Below are 20431 nucleotides of genomic sequence, written 5' to 3'. Positions count from 1 at the left end.
CTCATAATAATGCCTGGAATGGAAGAATGAAATGGTATTACACACAAGGAAACCATGGAAACCATGTGTTTAATCCGTTCAGCCCATCCTCTGATTTAGAGTGCCACCAGCCACCACTGCTGAGCTATTGAATCCATTAAAGATATGCTCCGGAACTTTGGTGACTAGTAAATATTTTTTAAACCACCTGCTTTGGGCCAGATGTATCAATATGTAGTTCATACATGCACAATCTATGAGCAGATTACTCTCTTAATTAGCCACGAAAGCGACTGATTTCTGGAAGCTGTGCTGTGCCATTTTCCCTACATTCCCCCCCCCACCCATGTGGGCCAGACCCTTAGCAAATCGAGTTTCAGCCAATGAGCTTCAGTCCTGCGCCATTTGAGTGACGCACACACAACAGAGCGAGAGAGAGAGAGAGAGAGAGAGCGAGAGAGAGAGAGCAATGACGTGGTGCACATATCTGCACATATAGTAGTACACCATTTTTGGGGACCACTTTTGACTCATGGGTGCTACTTTCAGAACCGCTGGATACAAAGTACCGGAGCATGTCTTTAAGTGTATTTTCTCCAGGGTGTCCTTGTCAGGTCCCTACTGGCAGATGGTGTCATGGAGAAGCTATCTGAGGAGGCATATAGTCAGCTACCCATTAGGCTACAGTCCTCTCCAGTCAGAGATGTTGGCGAGGGCAGCCATGTTGCCGTACAACAGTACCACAGAGTTAGCAACCAGTTCTCAGAGTTTCCTATCCATTTCCTCCCGTCAGATGCTGAGACCTGCCCTTCGACTGACAGTCCAGTGTTATCTGACGTCAGACAACAGGGTCGTATTCACAAGGCATTAAACGGAAGAAAACTGACTGAAACAGGGAGGGACTAGCTGAACTAACCAATAAGAAAAGGTTTGTTTTTTCTTTTTCTTTTGCAAAGCGTTTTGGAACGGTTTGCCTTAGTGAATATGACCCAGGCTTCTAATGTACCTGTATCTGCAGCATGGTGCTCTCTCCCTTCAGTCTCCTCTGGCAGGGCACCAGCTTCCTGCTGAGGGCTGTCTGTCTTCCTTCTTCCTTGGTGATCATCTGCAGGCAGCGCGTCTCTTCCTCCAGCGCCTGCATCTCTATGTTACCGTCTCTGATCAGGCCCTCCTGAACATTCACCTTCTCGTAGAAAATACACATCTCCTCCTCACGCTCCAGCAACTGTACCCCTCTGCCAGAGACAGAGAGAGAGAAACAACTGAGAGAGCTACCAAATTGTAAAGTAGGGATGAGGATAGGTCAAATACCATCAGTAGCCGCCCAATTGCCCACATTGTTCAGCATCGTTGCCTGTAGTTAGTCGTAAGCAATAGCTGCCTTACCCTATCTCATATGTAGAATCTTGGTTGGTGGTCATGTGGACAGTGCAAACTGATCAACAGAAAGCCAGACTCAACTGTCATAGCCGCTCTGCATGGCCGTGCTTTGGCTCCTCCTCATCTGACAGACAGACTCACCTGTCATAGCCGCTCTGCATGGCCGTGCTTTGGCTCCTCCTCATCTGACAGACAAACTCACCTGTCATTGCCGCTCTGCATGGCCGTGCTTTGGCTCCTCCTCATCTGACAGACAGACTCACCTGTCATAGCCGCTCTGCATGGCCGTGCTTTGGCTCCTCCTCATCTGACAGACAGACTCACCTGTCATAGCCGCTCTGCATGGCCGTGCTTTGGCTCCTCCTCATCTGACAGACAAACTCACCTGTCATTGCCGCTCTGCATGGCCGTGCTTTGGCTCCTCCTCATCTGACAGACAGACTCACCTGTCATTGCCGCTCTGCATGGTCGTGTTTTGGCTCTTCCTCTTCGGACAGACAGACAGACTCTCCTGTCATTGAGGCTCTGCATGGTCGTGTTTTGGCTCTTCCTTTTCGGACAGACAGACAGACTCACCTGTCATTGAGGCTCTGCATGGCCGCGTCATGGTTCTCCCTCTTCGGACAGACAGACAGACTCACCTGTCATTGAGGCTCTGCGTGGCCGCGTCATGGTTCTCCCTCTTCGGACAGACAGACAGACTCACCTGTCATTGAGGCTCTGCATGGCCGCGTCATGGTTCTCCCTCTTCAGACAGACAGGCAGACAAACAGACAAACTACCAGACTCACCTGTCATTGCGACTCTGCACGGCGTTGTCGTGGCTCTTCCTCATCTGTAGCAGGTTCTGTTCATGGTAGTTGATCATGTGGGTCAGCCGGCCCAAGTTCAGCTTCTGCTCCTCCCTCTTCTGTCTCATCTCATGAAGCACCAGGGTCACCTTGGAGATGGGATCAGAACAGAGAAACATCATAACCCAGGTCACCTTGGAGATGGAATCAGAATAGAGAAACATCATAACCTAGGTCACCTTGGAGATGGGATCAGAACAGAGAAACATCATAACCCTAACCCAGGTCACCTTGGAGATGGGATCAGAACAGAGAAACATCATAACCCAGGTCACCTTGGAGATGAGATCAGAACAGAGAAACATCATAACCCAGGTCACCTTGGAGATGGGATCAGAACAGAGAAACATCATAACCCTAACCCAGGTCACCTTGGAGATGGGATCAGAACAGAGAAACATCATAACCCAGGTCACCTTGGAGATGAGATCAGAACAGAGAAACATCATAACCCAGGTCACCTTGGAGATGAGATCAGAACAGAGAAACATCATAACCCTAACCCAGGTCACCTTGGAGATGGGATCAGAACAGAGAAACATCATAACCCAGGTCACCTTGGAGATGAGATCAGAATAGAGAATCATCATAACCCTAACCCAGGTCACCTTGGAGATGGGATCAGAACAGAGAAACAACATAACACTAACCCAGGTCACCTTGGAGATGGGATCAGAACAGAGAAACATCATAACCATAACCCAGGTCACCTTGGAGATGAGATCAGAACAGAGAAACATCATAACCCAGGTCACCTTGGAGATGAGATCAGAACAGAGAAACATCATAACCCAGGTCACCTTGGAGATGGGATCAGAACAGAGAAACATCATAACCCAGGTAACCTTGGAAATGAGATCAGAACAGAGAAACATCATAACCCAGGTCACCTTGGAGATGGGATCAGAACAGAGAAACATCATAACCCAAGTCACCTTGGAGATGGGATCAGAACAGAGAAACATCATAACCCAGGTCACCTTGGAGATGGGATCAGAACAGAGAAACATCATAACCCAGGTCACCTTGATCAGAACAGAGAAACATCATAACCCAGGTCACCTTGGAGATGAGATCAGAACAGAGAAACATCATAACCCAGGTCACCTTGGAGATGGGATCAGAACAGAGAAACATCATAACCCAGGTCACCTTGGAGATGGGATCAGAACAGAGAAACATCATAACCCAGGTCACCTTGGAGATGAGATCAGAACAGAGAAACATCATAACCCAGGTCACCTTGGAGATGGGATCAGAACAGAGAAACATCATAACCCAGGTCACCTTGGAGATGGGATCAGAACAGAGAAACATCATAACCCAGGTCACCTTAATCAGAACAGAGAAACATCATAACCCAGGTCACCTTGGAGATGGGATCAGAACAGAGAAACATCATAACCCAGGTCACCTTGGAGATGAGATCAGAATAGAGAATCATCATAACCCTAACCCAGGTCACCTTGGAGATGGGATCAGAACAGAGAAACAACATAACACTAACCCAGGTCACCTTGGAGATGGGATCAGAACAGAGAAACATCATAACCATAACCCAGGTCACCTTGGAGATGAGATCAGAACAGAGAAACCTCATAACCCAGGTCACCTTGGAGATGAAATCAGAACAGAGAAACATCATAACCCAGGTCACCTTGGAGATGGGATAAGAACAGAGAAACATCATAACCCAGGTCACCTTGGAGATGAGATCAGAACAGAGAAACATCATAATCCAGGTCACCTTGGAGATGGGATCAGAACAGAGAAACATCATAACCCAAGTCACCTTGGAGATGGGATCAGAACAGAGAAACATCATAACCCAGGTCACCTTGGAGATGGGATCAGAACAGAGAAACATCATAACCCAGGTCACCTTGGAGATGAGATCAGAACAGAGAAACATCATAACCCAGGTCACCTTAATCAGAACAGAGAAACATCATAACCCAGGTCACCTTGGAGATGGGATCAGAACAGAGAAACATCATAACCCAGGTCACCTTGGAGATGAGATCAGAATAGAGAATCATCATAACCCTAACCCAGGTCACCTTGGAGATGGGATCAGAACAGAGAAACAACATAACACTAACCCAGGTCACCTTGGAGATGGGATCAGAACAGAGAAACATCATAACCATAACCCAGGTCACCTTGGAGATGAGATCAGAACAGAGAAACATCATAACCCAGGTCACCTTGGAGATGAGATCAGAACAGAGAAACATCATAACCCAGGTCACCTTGGAGATGGGATAAGAACAGAGAAACATCATAACCCATGTCACCTTGGAGATGAGATCAGAACAGAGAAACATCATAATCCAGGTCACCTTGGAGATGGGATCAGAACAGAGAAACATCATAACCCAAGTCACCTTGGAGATGGGATCAGAACAGAGAAACATCATAACCCAGGTCACCTTGGAGATGGGATCAGAACAGAGAAACATCATAACCCAGGTCACCTTGATCAGAACAGAGAAACATCATAACCCAGGTCACCTTGGAGATGAGATCAGAACAGAGAAACATCATAACCCAGGTCACCTTGGAGATGGGATCAGAACAGAGAAACATCATAACCCAGGTCACCTTGGAGATGGGATCAGAACAGAGAAACATCATAACCCAGGTCACCTTGGAGATGAGATCAGAACAGAGAAACATCATAACCCAGGTCACCTTGGAGATGGGATCAGAACATAGAAACATCATAACCCAGGTCACCTTGGAGATGGGATCAGAACAGAGAAACATCATAACCCAGGTCACCTTGATCAGAACAGAGAAACATCATAACCCAGGTCACCTTGGAGATGAGATCAGAACAGAGAAACATCATAACACAGGTCACCTTGGAGATGAGATCAGAACAGAGAAACATCATAACCCAGGTCACCTTGGAGATGAGATCAGAACAGAGAAACATCATAACCCAGGTCACCTTGGAGATTGGATCAGAACAGAGAAACATCATAACATAGGTCACCTTGGAGATGAGATCAGAACAGAGAAACATCATAACCCAGGTCACCTTGGAGATGGGATCAGAACAGAGAAACATCATAACCCAGGTCACCTTGGAGATGAGATCAGAACAGAGAAACATCATAACCCAGGTCACCTTGGAGATAAGATCAGAACAGAGAAACATCATAACCCTAACCCAGGTCACCTTGGAGATGGGATCAGAACAGAGAAACATCATAACCCTAACCCAGGTCACCTTGGAGATGAGATCAGAACAGAGAAACATCATAACCCAGGTCACATTGGAGATGAGATCAGAACAGAGAAACATCATAAGCCAGGTCACCTTGGAGATGGGATCAGAACAGAGAAACATCATAACCCAGGTGACCTTGGAGATGGGATCAGAACAGAGAAACATCATAACCCAGGTCACCTTGATCAGAACAGAGAAACATCATAACCCAGGTCACCTTGGAGATGGGATCAGAACAGAGAAACATCATAACCCAGGTCACCTTGGAGATGGGATCAGAACAGAGAAACATCATAACCCAGGTCACCTTGGAGATGGGATCAGAACAGAGAAACATCATAACCCAGGTCACCTTGGAGATGGGATCAGAACAGAGAAACATCATAACCCTAGGATTTCCTGATTAATCAGGTAGGATAAATCACCTTGGAGATATCGTTCCTCAGGCTGTCTCTGATGGTGTGGCTGTGGAAGTGCTTCAGACGGGACTTCTGGAGCAGCCTGAGGAGCGCACACACACACACACACACACACACACACACACACACACACACACACACACACACACACAGGATGTTAATCGTTTTACATCAAAACAGGGTGGTGAACGTCTGAATGTTCTTTTGAGGAAGGGGATGTCCTCTCTATCTCTCTCTCTCTCTCTCTCTCTCTCTCTCTCTCTCTCTATCTCTCTCTCTCACTTCTCTTTGTTGCTGGCGTTGGTTCTGAGGATCTCAATCTCGTTGTCCAGGATCTTGAACTTCTCTCTCATCTCAGACGTTCTCTGGGAGGCCATCTGGATCAGGTTCATACACTTGTTCCTATCACCCTTGATGTTGTCGTACAGCTTGGCAAACACACCAAGCCTAGATGCAGGGAGGGAGGGAGAAGGAAGGAGAGAGAGAGAGAGAGAGAGAGTCAGAGAGAGAAGGAGAGAGAGAGAGAGAGAGAGAGAGAGAGAGAGAGAGGGAGGGAGAAAGAGAGAGAGAGGGGGAAGGAGGGAGAGAGAGAGAGAGAGAGAGAGAGAGAGAGAGAGAGAGAGAGAGAGAGAGAGAGAGAGAGAGAGAGCGAAAAAGACACAGGGCGAGAGACAAAGAGAGAGTTGGCACCGAGGAAATACCGAAATTAAATACCGAAGTTAGGCATTCAAATCCTTAGCCACCCAGACACGTTATTTTCCAGGTATGTCTGAACTGGTCCTTATTTAAAGACACTGCGTGGTACCAATGGTACTCTGGGATACTGATCTCAACACGCTTGGTAAATACCTGGGGATCAAACCACCTAGTTCTGGAGCAGCAGCAGTCACTCATAGGTCGTCAACACACTATCACAGATTATCATGAAATACACACAAATTACTTACTCGACATTCGTGACAGGCACACGATTTCCTTCTTCATAACACATTCCGTATCCATTACACAATTTTCTTCCTAACAAATTCCAATTTGTTATGAAGAAACAAAAGTAAGCTAGGTTAGCTAGGTGGCTGATGTTAGCTACACTAGGCGTTAAGGTTAGGGTTAGGGGTTAAGATTAGGCATTAAGGTTAGGGGTTAAGGCATTAGTGGTTAAGGTAAGGGTTAAGGTTAGGGGTTAATGTTAGGGATTATGGGTTAAGGTTATTGGTTAAGGCTAGGCGATAGGGTTAGGGGTTAGAGTTACAGGTTAAGGTTAGGAGTATGGGTTAAGGTAAGGGTTAAGGTGTTAGGGTTAGGGGTTAAGGTTAGGGTTACAGGTTAAGGTTAGGAGTATGGGTTAAGGTAAGGGTTAAGGTGTTAGGGTTAGGGGTTAAGGTTAGGGTTACAGGTTAAGGTTAGGAGTATGGGTTAAGGTAAGGGTTAAGGTGTTAGGGTTAGGGGTTAAGGTTAGGGTTACAGGTTAAGGTTAGGAGTATGGGTTAAGGTAAGGGTTAAGGTGTTAGGGTTAGGGGTTAAGGTTAAGGTTACAGGTTAAGGTTAGGAGTATGGGTTAAGGTAAGGGTTAAGGTGTTAGGGTTAGGGGTTAAGGTTAGGGTTACAGGTTAAGGTTAGGGGTTAAGGTTAGGGTTAGTGGTTAGGTTTACAGGTTAAGGTTAGGGGTTAAGGTAAGGGGTTAAGGTTAGGGTTAGGGGTTAGGTTTACAGGTTAAGGTTAGGGCTAAGGTAAGGGGTTAAGGTTAGGGTTAGAGTTACGGGTTAAGGTAAAGGTTAAGGCTAGGCGTTAAGGTTACAGGTTAAGGGTTAAGGGTTAAGGCGTTAAGGTTACAGGTTACAGGTTAAGGGTTAAGGTGTTAAGGTTACAGGTTAAGGGTTAAGGCTAGGTGTTAAGGTTACAGGTTAAGGCTAGGCGTTAAGGTTACAGGTTAAGGGTTAAGGCGTTAAGGTTACAGGTTAAGGGTTAAGGCGTTAAGGTTACAGGTTACAGGTTAAGGGTTAAGGCTAGGCGTTAAGGTTACAGGTTAAGGGTTAAGGCGTTAAGGTTACAGGTTACAGGTTAAGGGTTAAGGCTAGGCGTTAAGGTTACAGGTTAAGGCGTTAAGGTTACAGGTTACAGGTTAAGGGTTAAGGCTAGGCGTTAAGGTTACAGGTTAAGGGTTAAGGCTAGGCGTTAAGGTCTTCATTCAGCAGTGAGAGCTACCTGGACTGGACCTCCTGGTTCTGCTTCTTGAGTTCATGGATCACCAGACTCTTGCCTCTCAACTCTTGCTTGATGCGATGGTATCTTTGCTGTTGATACATTAAAATAATACATGATCTTTCTTATCTTCTTAGTAAAAACTGATGAGTCAACTTTCCCCAGAGTGCAAGAAAGTCTTAGCTCGTGTGTATTGTTGTTTTGTTGAGAACATCAACATGTCACTATGGAAACCATTACCAGAGTCATGCTGAAGCTACACTGTAAGTGATTACTGTAGCTGTAGTAAATGATTGCAGCAAAGGGCTGTTAACTCAGGTCTGTTACCTCAGGTCTGTTATCTCAGGTCTGTTACTTCAGGCCTGTTACCTTAGGTCTGTTACCTCAGGTCTGTTACCTCAGGTCTGTTACCTCAGGCATGTCGCTGTTGCTCAAGTTATTTGGATTACCTGTGGACATATTACCTCACAATGTGTGTGTTACTTAACTCAGACCGTGTGTGTTATCTCAGGTTGTGTGTTATCTCAGGTTGTGTGTTATCTCATGTTCTGTGTTATCTCAGGTTGTTTGTTATTTCATGTTCTGTGTTATCTCATGTTGTGTGTTATCTCATGTTGTATGTTATCTCAGGTCTGTTACCTCAGGTCTGTTACCTCAGGTCTGTTACCTCAGGCATGTCGCTGTTGCTCAAGTTATTTGGATTACCTGTGGACATATTACCTCACAATGTGTGTGTTACTTAACTCAGACCGTGTGTGTTATCTCAGGTTGTGTGTTATCTCAGGTTGTGTGTTATCTCATGTTCTGTGTTATCTCAGGTTGTTTGTTATTTCATGTTCTGTGTTATCTCATGTTGTGTGTTATCTCATGTTGTATGTTATCTCAGGTCTGTTACCTCAGGTCTGTTACCTCAGGTCTGTTACCTCAGGTCTGTTACCTCAGGTCTGTTACCTCAGGCATGTCGCTGTTGTTATTTGGATTACCTGTGGACATATTACCTCACAATGTGTGTGTTACTTAACTCAGACCGTGTGTGTTATCTCAGGTTGTGTGTTATCTCATGTTCTGTGTTATCTCAGGTTGTTTGTTATTTCATGTTCTGTGTTATCTCATGTTGTGTGTTATCTCATGTTGTATGTTATCTCAGGTTGTTTGTTATTTCATGTTCTGTGTTATCTCATGTTGTATGTTATCTCATGTTGTGTGTTATCTCAGGTCTATATGCAAATGGCCATTGCTATATATGGATCTGTGCCATTCACTTTGAACTGGACTGTGTTTACAACATGAGTGGTGGTGAGTAGATGTGTTTGTTTTGAGATCAAAGCGAGAGCTGTATGTAGCACACGTTCACATTTAGTTCATATTATTTTCTAGTTAGTGAGTTATTAGCCCAGTTCAAGATCATCTGTAGTCGTCAATAGGGGAGGGATTGCTTTCTACAAGACCAGAAAAAGTGTACATTTCTAGACTTTTAAAAGCCAGTCAGGGAAAGAGATTTAGTTTTATCTTAAAGGGGCAGTGTTGTATTTTGAGACAGGCTTCAATAATTTGCCTGATTCTCTGTAATAATGGTATGGGAATAATAATCCATTTTATTGTGTAAAGTGGAGTCTTGCAGCAAACAACACAACAACATTGTCAGTCAAACAGGTTCATGTGAAGCCCTGCATGTTTTATTCTAAAGTCTCATGGAATGTAGACCTACACTGAGCACCACACATGGTCTGCTACTGTAGGCTGAACGATAGAACAGATATTTCCATGTTCAAATGTTATGGGATACATTTTCTCCATGTTTTTGATGCTAGGCCACTAACATTATGGTAGGCCTATGATCAAATAGCTACAGTAGCCTACCTGACCACTGTTAAAACTGTAACTTAAAGAGGGTAGAGCCTCAGTGTTCACAGTAAACGCGCGCTGGAAGTTGCACAGAATTTTAACAACGTTCAAGTTCGCGCTCAGCAGACCTGAAATTTGCCCCCTAAAAATGGGAGGGAACGTTGATGGTGAGATGTTCTATAGTGATCTGATATGATGTGTTTTACCTCAGCCCTGTGGCGGTCCCTGGACTTCTGCTCTCTCTCATCAGCTTTGATCTGAGTCAGACAGCTGAGGGTGTGGAGCTCCTCTCTGTGTCTGTGAGACTGTCTCATCAGCTCCTGCTCCTGTTCCACACACTGTTCTATCAGCTGGGTCTCCACCTCCGCTACTGGTTGCTACACACACACACACACACAAACACACACACACATTAATGCATATATGAATCAAAATACACTAAACAAGCACACACGCACGCACACACACACACACACACACACACACACACACACACACACACACACACACACACGTTTAAGCCTTACACAAATCAAAAACACACACAAACACACACATTCAAACATATGCTTTATTACCTGATGAATCAAGTTTCTCTTCAGCTTGTCCACTTCTAACTGTATCTCCTGTCTTGTCTTCAGAATCCTGTCACTTTTTGGTTTGACATCCCTCTGTAACAACAACAACCTCTCCTAGTATTACAGTCTCTAAACAGATATGACCTGTCTCTATAACAACAACAACCTCTCCTAGTATTACAGTCTCTAAACAGATATGACCTGTCTCTATAACAACAACAACCTCTCCTAGTATTACAGTCTCTAAACAGATATGACCTGTCTCTATAACAACAACAACAACCTCTCCTAGTATTACAGTCTCTAAACAGATATGACCTGTCTCTGTAACAACAACCTCTCCTAGTATTACAGTCTCTAAACAGATAAGACCTGTCTCTATAACAACAACAACCTCTCCTAGTATTACAGTCTCTAAACAGATATGACCTGTCTCTGTAACAACAACCTCTCCTAGTATTACAGTCTCTAAACAGATAAGACCTGTCTCTATAACAACAACAACCTCTCCTAGTATTACAGTCTCTAAACAGATATGACATGTCTCTATAACAACAACCTCTCCTAGTATTACAGTCTCTAAACAGATATGACCTGTCTCTATGACAACAACCTCTCCTAGTATTACAGTCTCTAAACAGATAAGACCTGTCTCTATAACAACAACCTCTCCTAGTATTACAGTCTCTAAACAGATAAGACCTGTCTCTATAACAACAACAACCTCTCCTAGTATTACAGTCTCTAAACAGATATGACCTGTCTCTATAACAACAACAACAACCTCTCCTAGTATTACAGTCTCTAAACAGATATGACCTGTCTCTATAACAACAACAACCTCTCCTAGTATTACAGTCTCTAAACAGATATGACCTGTCTCTATAACAACAACAACCTCTCCTAGTATTACAGTCTCTAAACAGATATGACCTGTCTCTATAACAACAACAACCTCTCCTAGTATTACAGTCTCTAAACAGATAAGACCTGTCTCTATAACAACAACAACCTCTCCTAGTATTACAGTCTCTAAACAGATATGACCTGTCTCTATAACAACAACCTCTCCTAGTATTACAGTCTCTAAACAGATATGACCTGTCTCTATGACAACAACCTCTCCTAGTATTACAGTCTCTAAACAGATAAGACCTGTCTCTATAACAACAACAACCTCTCCTAGTATTACAGTCTCTAAACAGATATGACCTGTCTCTATAACAACAACAACCTCTCCTAGTATTACAGTCTCTAAACAGATATGACCTGTCTCTATAACAACAACAACCTCTCCTAGTATTACAGTCTCTAAACAGATATGACCTGTCTCTATAACAACAACAACAACCTCTCCTAGTATTACAGTCTCTAAACAGATATGACCTGTCTCTATAACAACAACAACCTCTCCTAGTATTACAGTCTCTAAACAGATATGACCTGTCTCTATAACAACAACAACCTCTCCTAGTATTACAGTCTCTAAACAGATATGACCTGTCTCTATAACAACAACAACCTCTCCTAGTATTACAGTCTCTAAACAGATATGACCTTGTCTCTATAACAACAACAACCTCTCCTAGTATTACAGTCTCTAAACAGATATGACCTGTCTCTATAACAACAACAACCTCTCCTAGTATTACAGTCTCTAAACAGATATGACCTGTCTCTATAACAACAACAACAACCTCTCCTAGTATTACAGTCTCTAAACAGATATGACCTGTCTCTATAACAACAACAACCTATCCTAGTATTACAGTCTCTAAACAGATATGACCTGTCTCTATAACAACAACCTCTCCTAGTATTACAGTCTCTAAACAGATATGACCTGTCTGTAACAACAACAACCTCTCCTAGTATTACAGTCTCTAAACAGATATGACCTGTCTCTATAACAACAACAACCTCTCCTAGTATTACAGTCTCTAAACAGATATGACCTGTCTCTATAACAACAACAACCTCTCCTAGTATTACAGTCTCTAAACAGATATGACCTGTCTCTATAACAACAACAACCTCTCCTAGTATTACAGTCTCTAAACAGATATGACCTGTCTCTATAACAACAACAACCTCTCCTAGTATTACAGTCTCTAAACAGATATGACCTGTCTCTATAACAACAACAACCTCTCCTAGTATTACAGTCTCTAAACAGATAAGACCTGTCTCTATAACAACAACCTCTCCTAGTATTACAGTCTCTAAACAGATATGACCTGTCTCTATAACAACAACAACAACCTCTCCTAGTATTACAGTCTCTAAACAGATATGACCTGTCTCTATAACAACAACAACCTATCCTAGTATTACAGTCTCTAAACAGATATGACCTGTCTCTATAACAACAACCTCTCCTAGTATTACAGTCTCTAAACAGATATGACCTGTCTGTAACAACAACAACCTCTCCTAGTATTACAGTCTCTAAACAGATATGACCTGTCTCTATAACAACAACAACCTCTCCTAGTATTACAGTCTCTAAACAGATATGACCTGTCTCTATAACAACAACAACCTCTCCTAGTATTACAGTCTCTAAACAGATATGACCTGTCTCTATAACAACAACAACCTCTCCTAGTATTACAGTCTCTAAACAGATATGACCTGTCTCTATAACAACAACAACCTCTCCTAGTATTACAGTCTCTAAACAGATATGACCTGTCTCTATAACAACAACAACCTCTCCTAGTATTACAGTCTCTAAACAGATATGACCTGTCTCTATAACAACAACCTCTCCTAGTATTAATGTCTCTAAACAGATATGACCTGTCTCTATAACCACAACAACCTCTCCTAGTATTACAGTCTCTAAACAGATATGACCTGTCTCTATAACAACAACAACCTCTCCTAGTATTACAGTCTCTAAACAGATATTACCTGTCTCTATAACAACAACAACCTCTCCTAGTATTAAAGTCTCTAAACATAGATAGCACCTTTTTTTTCTAAGAGTACACTGTCTAGAACATAAAAGGGTTCTTCGGCTGTCCCCATAGAAGAACATTTTGAAGAACCCTATTTGGTTCCAGGTAGAACCCTTTTGGGTTACACGTAGAACCCTTTCCACAGAGGGTTCTACATGGTACCCAAAAGGGTTCTTTCTACCTGGAACTATAAAAGGGTTCTTCTATGGGGACAGCCGAAGAACGCTTCTACAGTAGTGCCCTATTGTCAGGAACAGCGTTCCATTTGGGACACAGGCCTCCCCTCCGTTGCATAGTGTTTAATACAACTGTGGCAGACGGCGAAGCTCAAATCAGATCAGAAGTCAACTGAGGAAATAAACAATGACACAGATTAATAATTGGATTGAGTTCATAAAACCAGGAGAACATTATATTGTGTAAGGTTTCCTTCATTAATAATAGGGGAAGTTCCACATGCGTCACTACACCAACGTCTTTCATGTTTTATGGTGTAAAATCTGCTGATGCTTTTCCAGTTCCTCTCTCTGTCTGTCACTCATGTCCCATGTGGACATTTATGATCCTGTGAGTGACGTGTGTCACTGCCACTTGGATCTCTGGACACATCATCAAGGAAGCACAGAGGCTAATGACGGGATGACATGCCAACCAATTCAAATCTATACAATAACATATTTTAAAGTGAGAGAGAGAGATACCGTTACATAGTCCATACATATTGAAAGTGGAGGTCGTGCAGGAGCTGTGTGTGTGAACTGTGAACTCCATTGACTTGTCGTGCAGCAGAGCTGTGGACTAGACCATTGTGGGCCTGTTTGGTGTTAATGTGTGAACTGTGAACTAACTGTAGACTTGGTCTTGTCATGCAGTAGCTGAGTGTAGACCAGCGCGTCCTGGGCCTGTTTGAGCTGCAGCTCCACCTTCTTCAGCTCTCTGAGCTGCCGGTCCCTCTCACGCTGATTTCGTGCCAGGTTCTCATGCACGGTCTTCCTCTCCATGATACAGTGGCCTGTATTGATGTCCAGCATACCTCTGACAAATAGAGAGAGAGAGACACACAGAGAGAGAGAGAGAGACACAGAGAGAGAGAGAGAGAGAGACACAGAGAGAGAGAGACACAGAGAGAGAGAGAGAGAGAGAGAGACACAGAGAGAGAGAGACATAGAGAGAGAGAGAGAGAGAGACACAGAGGGACACGGAGACAGAGAGACACAGAGAGAGAGAGAGAGAGAGACACAGAGGGACACAGAGAGAGAGAGACACAGAGAGAGAGAGAGAGAGAGAGAGACAGAGGGACACAGAGATAGAGAGACAGAGAGAGAGAGAGACATACAGCGAGAGAGAGAGACACAGAGGGACACAGAGAGAGAGAGACACAGAGGAGAGAGAGAGAGAGAGAGAGAGAGAGAGAGAGACAGAGGGACACAGAGAGAGAGAGACACAGAGAGAGAGAGAGAGAGAGAGAGGGAGACATACAGAGAGAGAGAGAGAGTGTGAGAGAAAGAGAGAGAGAGACATACAGAGAGAGACAGAGAGAGTGAGAGAGAGAGAGGCATACAGAGTGAGAGAGAGACAGAGTGAGAGAGAGAGAGAGAGGCATACAGTGAGAGAGAGACAGAGTGAGAGAGAGAGAGAGAGAGACATACAGAGAGAGAGAGAGAAATAGAGAGCGAAAGAGCGAGAGAGAGAGAGGGAGGGAGAGAGAGAGAGAGAGAGAGAGAGAGAGAACTCATAGGAAAACCCCAATATCATTGTTCCCCACAGCACTGTCCCCTTATATCTGCCAAAGCCTACATAGAACCAGTAAGATAGAGAAGCTGCATATGGTTCCCATCAGTCTAGTTACAGTGTGCTACGGCCAGAGGGGAGAAACAGTAAAGGCCCTGCAGGACAGGTCCCAGTGGGGGGCTCTGAGAGACAGCATCTGGACTAATGGGGACAACACAACCTAATGCATCCACATCACTATGATTGAAAACCTTGTCAAAATGAATGTGGGATAATTAGAAAATGTTCTGACTCTTACTGGACACATCAAGCTCTGTCTGTTCTGTGCATGTGGCTCCAACATTTAGTTTTTTTATGCATTGTTGTTCATTCTGTTGGGAACTCTTGAAAACAAGATGGTGGGAACATCACTATCCAGGGATTTACCTCACGCAATAAAATATGTTCAGGAGAAGGCAGTGATACAATAAACAATGTATCAACAGTGTTATGTACAGTTGAAGTCGGAAGTTTACATACACTTAGGTTGGAGTCATTAAAACTCGTTTTTCAACCACTCCACTGTCACGCCCTGATCTGTTTCACCTGTCCTTGTGATTGTCTCCACCCCCTCCAGGTGTCGCTTATTTTCCCCAGGGTATTTATCCCTGTGTTACCTGTCTCTCTGTGCCAGTGTATTTATCCCTGTGTTTCCTGTCTCTCTGTGCCAGTGTATTTATCCCTGTGTTTCCTGTCTCTCTGTGCCAGTGTATTTATCCCTGTGTTTCCTGTTTCTCTGAGCCAGTGTATTTATCCCTGTGTTTCCTGTCTCTCTGTGCCAGTGTATTTATCCCTGTGTTTCCTGTCTCTCTGTGCCAGTGTATTTATCCCTGTGTTTCCTGTCTCTCTGTGCCAGTTCGTCTTGTATGTTTCCAAGTCAACCAGCGTTTTTCCGGTTCTCCTGCTTTTTGCATTCTCCTTTTTCTAGTCCTCCTGGTTTTGGCCCTTGCCTGTTCTGGACTCTGTACCCGCCTGCCTGACCATTCTGCCTGCCCTGACCTCGAGCCTGCCTGACCATTCTACCTGCCCTGACCTCGAGCCTGCCTGGACTCTGTACCCGCCTGCCTGACCATTGTGCCTGCCCTGACCTCGAGCCTGCCTGGACTCTGTACCCACCTGTCTGACCATTGTACCTGCCCTGACCTCGAGCCTGTCTTGACTCTGATCTGGTTTTGACCTTTTGCCTGTCCACGACCATTCTCTTGCCTTCCCCTTTGGATTAATTAAACATTGTAAGACTCCAACCATCTGCCCTCTGTGTCTGCATTTGGGTCTCGCCTTGGTGACTTGATATCCACAAATTTCTTGTTAACAAACTATAGTTTTGGCAAGTCGGTTAGGACATCTACTTTGTGCATGACAGATTATTTCACTTCTAATTCACTGTATCACAATTCTAGTGGGTCAGAAGATTACATACACTAAGTTGACTGCCTTTGAACAGTTTGGAAAATTCCAGAAAATTATGTCATGGCTTTCGACGCTTCTGATAGGCTAATTAACATAATTTGAGTCAATTGAAGGTGTACCTGTGGATGTATTTCCACAAGTCTGGTTCATCTTTGGGAGCAATTTCCAAACGCCTGAAGGTACCACGTTCATCTGTACAAACAATAGTACACAAGTATAAACACCATGGGACCACGCAGCCGTCATACCGCTCAGGAAGGAGAGGCGTTCTGTCTCCTAGAGATGAACGTACTTTGGTGCGAAAAGTGCAAATCAATCCCAGAACAACAGCAAAGGACCTTGTGAAGATGCTGGAGGAAACAGGTACAAAAGTATCTATATCCACAGTTAAACAAGTCCTATATCGACATAACCTGAAAGGCTGCTCAGCAAGGAAGAAGCCACTGCTCCAAAACCGCCATAAAAAAGCCAGACGACGGTTTGCAACTGCACATGGGGACGAAGATCGTACATTTTGGAGAAATGTCCTCTGGTCTGATGAAACAAAAATAAAACTCTTTGGCCATAATAACCATTGTTATGTTTGGAGGAAAAAGGGGGAGGCTTGCAAGCCGAAGAACACCATTCCAACCGTGAAGCACGGGGGTGGCAGCATCATGTTGTGGGGGTGCTTTGCTGCAGGAGGGACTGGTACACTTCACAAAATAGATGGCATCATGAGGGAGGAAAATTATGTGGATATATTGAAGCAACATCTCAAGTCAGTCAGGAAGTTAAAGCTTGGTCCAAATGGACAATGACCCCAAGCATACTTCCAAAGTTGTGGCAAAATGGCTTAAGGACAACAAAGTCAAGGTATTGGAGTGGCCATCACAAAGCCCTGACCTCAATCCTATAGAAAATGTGTGGGCAGAACTGAAAAAGCGTGTGCGAGGAAGGAGGCCTACAAACCTGACTCAGTTACACCAGCTCTGTCAGGAGGAATGGGCCAAAATTCACCCAAATTATTGTGGGAAGCTTGTGGAAGGCTACCCCAAACGTTTGACCCAAGTTATACAATTTAAAGGCAATGCAAGCAAATACTAATTGAGTATATGTCAACTTCTGACCCACTGGGAATGTGATGAAAGAAATAAAAGCTGAAATAAATTATAATAATAACATTAATAATTATATTATTCTGATATTTCACATTCTTAAAATAAAGTGGTGATCCTAACTGACCTAAGTCAGGGAATTTTTACTGTGATTAAATGTCAGGAACTGACTAAGGTGCATGTAAACTTCCGACTTCAACTGTATGTACTATCGCTGCATACAGATGCTGCTCTAGATACATGGACATTGTCTGCCGCCAGTCCTGTACCTCTGTCCCATCATAATGACCTCCTTCTCCTTGGTCATCTCCTGCTCTTTCTGCAGCATGCTGTGTTCCCTCTCGGCAGCCTCCAGGTGTGCCCTGCGCCCCTCCACCTGCCTCCTCACCTCCCTCTTCTCCTCCTCCAGGGAGCGACAGCGGGCCTCCGTCATCTTCTGCAGAGCTGCCACCTCAGACAGCTGCTCGTCTAGGGCCGCCTTACTTTTCTCAACCTCCCTGGCCACCACAGAGGAAGACATACATGACACCAGGCTGGTAGACTGTAGGCCTAACCCAGCGAGCAAAACAGCCTGCAAAGACGTCATTCCAGACAGTTTTGACAGAGACATTGGTCTGTAGGGTTAGCCGTTTACTCTTGGTAGGTGCCCCAAAAACCTTGGACTGGTTCAAGATTTATGTTGGGAGTCTCCCTTCCATGACTCATGAACATGGCCTTACTTCCTGCTTAGTAGCTACAGAGTTAGTTATGAAGGTTATGTATAGCACATCACCAATACATGAATTCATAGCCAGCCACATCTTACGTACATCTTTTTCCTGTTGATCCTCTCAATCTCCTTCCCCAACTGGCCAGGCACAGACATAAGCTGGGCCAACTCAGCCTGGTGACACAAGACAACACACCGTAGAGAAGGACATTATAGGAAGACTAATGAGCTCTTCTACTTCAATGGTAGATAATGCCCTTCTCTATGTTGTTTTAAACACAAGACTGACCCTCTACCACTCTCTAACACCTCTCTACCACCCTCTGCCCTCCCTCTACCCTCCCTCTGCCACTCCCTCTGCCCTCCCTCTACCACCCTCTGCCCTCCCTCTGTCCTCCCTCTGCCACTCCCTCTGCCCTCCCTCTGTCCTCCCTCTGCCACTCCCCCTGTCCTCCCTCTGCCCTCCCTCTGCCCTCCCTCTACCACCCTCTGCCTCCCTCTGCCACTCCCTCTGCCCTCCCTCTACCACCCTCTGCCCTCCCTCTACCACCCTCTGCCCTCCCTCTACCACCCTCTGCCACTCCCCCTGTCCTCCCTCTGCCCTCCCTCTGTCCTCCCTCTGCCCTCCCTCTACCACCCTCTGCCTCTCTCTGCCACTCCCTCTGCCTTCCCTCTGCCCTCCCTCTGCCCTTCCTCTACCACCCTCTGCCCTCCCTCTGCCCTCCCTCTACCACCCTCTGCCCTCCCTCTGCCCTCCCTCTACCACCCTCTGCCCTCCCTCTGCCCTCCCTCTACCACCCTCTGCCACTCCCCCTGTCCTCCCTCTGCCCTCCCTCTGTCCTCCCTCTGGCCTCCCTCTACCACCCTCTGCCTCCCTCTGCCTTCCCTCTGTCCTCCCTCTACCCACCCTCTACCCTCCCTCTGCCACCCTCTACCCACCCTCTGTCCTCTCCAACCTGTCACCTGGTTGTTTACTATGCTGTCCTTCTTGTGGTCCAGTTCTCTCTGCTCCCTGGTCATCAGTTTGTGTCTGGCCTCCATGTCCTCCAGCAGGCTGTGTATCTCCTGTCTCCTCTGAGACACCTCCTTCCTCAGCTCCTCACTGCTGTCCTTCAGGGCCTTCGCACGCTTCTCCAGCTCCTGAGGACACACCAGGAGCAATGGCTTGTGGGACATACAAAATACATCAACATTGACACAAATACACATTCATGCAAGTGCAAATCATGGACACACACACAGTACTGTGCCAGCTATTTGAAGGGGATATCAAAGGTAATAGCTGGGTCGTGACTTTCCTGGGAGTCTGATTATATACATCCATGTGATTATAGTGTAGCTGTACTGGGTGTTAAAAAGTAACTACTATTTAACTGTAACCAAACCAACTGTAATAACAAGTTCATTAAAGGAGTAATGTAAAATATCATTAGATCAATGATCGGGCCTCTCTTAGTGGTAGACACAGAACCATGTATGGTACCACAACCCAGTGACAACGAGGAGACTGAACCGTCAAGAAGCCAGCCTCATCAATCAAGCATTTGGACAAGGATGCCTCGAGGCGAAGACACCGTCTGTTTCTCTGTCCTCTCACTGTGTGTGTCATTTCTCTGCTTCTAAATGAGGGATTTACTGCTATAGGTGACATGAAGAAATGCCATGCTGTGGTGACAGGTGTATGATGGGACAGATCACGTGAATGACTATCAACGGGAGATGAATCTGTGACTGTTGCACTGAGATACTTACAACTGGTTTGGGTTGAGACTCATACTCTTTCTCCAGGCAAAGCTTCTCTTCTGTGAGACTGTAAACAGACAAGGCATCATTTACAGCACGTGTCAGACTCCTTCCACGGAGGGCCGAGTGTCTGCAGGCTTTCACTCTTCACTTGTACTTGACTGATGAATTCAGGTCACTAATTAGTAAGGAACTCCCCTTACCTGGTTGTCTAGGTCTTAATTGAATATAAAAACCTAAAACCCACAGA

The 20431-nt window shown here is 44.9% G+C and overlaps 2 protein-coding genes across 2 annotated transcripts in view; both read right to left on the bottom strand.

Moving 5' to 3' along the window:
• LOC149970073 (coiled-coil domain-containing protein 146-like) overlaps positions 1–20431 on the bottom strand; it is a 59474-nt gene that overhangs the window by 15113 nt on the left and 23930 nt on the right. The window contains exons 4-15 of the mRNA XM_090228661.1: positions 20191–20248; positions 19402–19578; positions 18539–18612; positions 17999–18226; positions 14301–14487; positions 10490–10582; positions 10118–10288; positions 8070–8158; positions 6150–6314; positions 5874–5949; positions 2151–2299; positions 986–1214 (exon numbers count right to left, since the gene is read on the bottom strand). Of these exons, the coding sequence (XP_090084787.1) occupies positions 986–1214; positions 2151–2299; positions 5874–5949; positions 6150–6314; positions 8070–8158; positions 10118–10288; positions 10490–10582; positions 14301–14487; positions 17999–18226; positions 18539–18612; positions 19402–19578; positions 20191–20248 (1696 nt within the window). The remainder of the gene's footprint in view (positions 1–985; positions 1215–2150; positions 2300–5873; positions 5950–6149; positions 6315–8069; positions 8159–10117; positions 10289–10489; positions 10583–14300; positions 14488–17998; positions 18227–18538; positions 18613–19401; positions 19579–20190; positions 20249–20431) is intronic.
• On the bottom strand, positions 12203–13558 carry LOC149970074 (uncharacterized). Its single transcript, XM_090228662.1, has 2 exons — positions 13368–13558; positions 12203–13256 (listed from the first exon to the last, which is right to left on the bottom strand). Exons 1-2 carry the CDS (start codon positions 13530–13532, stop codon positions 12318–12320), a joined length of 1104 nt encoding a protein of 367 aa, XP_090084788.1. The 5' UTR covers positions 13533–13558; the 3' UTR covers positions 12203–12317.

This window comes from Oncorhynchus mykiss, unplaced genomic scaffold, assembly GCF_057628025.1.
Source record: "Oncorhynchus mykiss isolate SJ-2025 unplaced genomic scaffold, ASM5762802v1 scaffold96, whole genome shotgun sequence".
Taxonomy (NCBI): domain Eukaryota; kingdom Metazoa; phylum Chordata; class Actinopteri; order Salmoniformes; family Salmonidae; genus Oncorhynchus; species Oncorhynchus mykiss.
The sequence above is the reverse complement of the archived record's forward strand: the minus strand, read 5'-3'. Positions and strand labels throughout refer to the sequence as shown.

Excerpts from the sequence above, each read along its gene's own strand:
- LOC149970074 (XM_090228662.1), bottom strand. The coding sequence starts at position 13,532 with ATGTTCTTCTATGGGGACAGCCGAAGAACCCTTTTATGTTCTAGACAG. Across the intron at positions 13,257-13,367 it reads CTGTAATACTAGGAGAGGTT|GTTGTTGTTATAGAGACAGG; the intron begins GTTGTTGTTATA and ends ATACTAGGAGAG.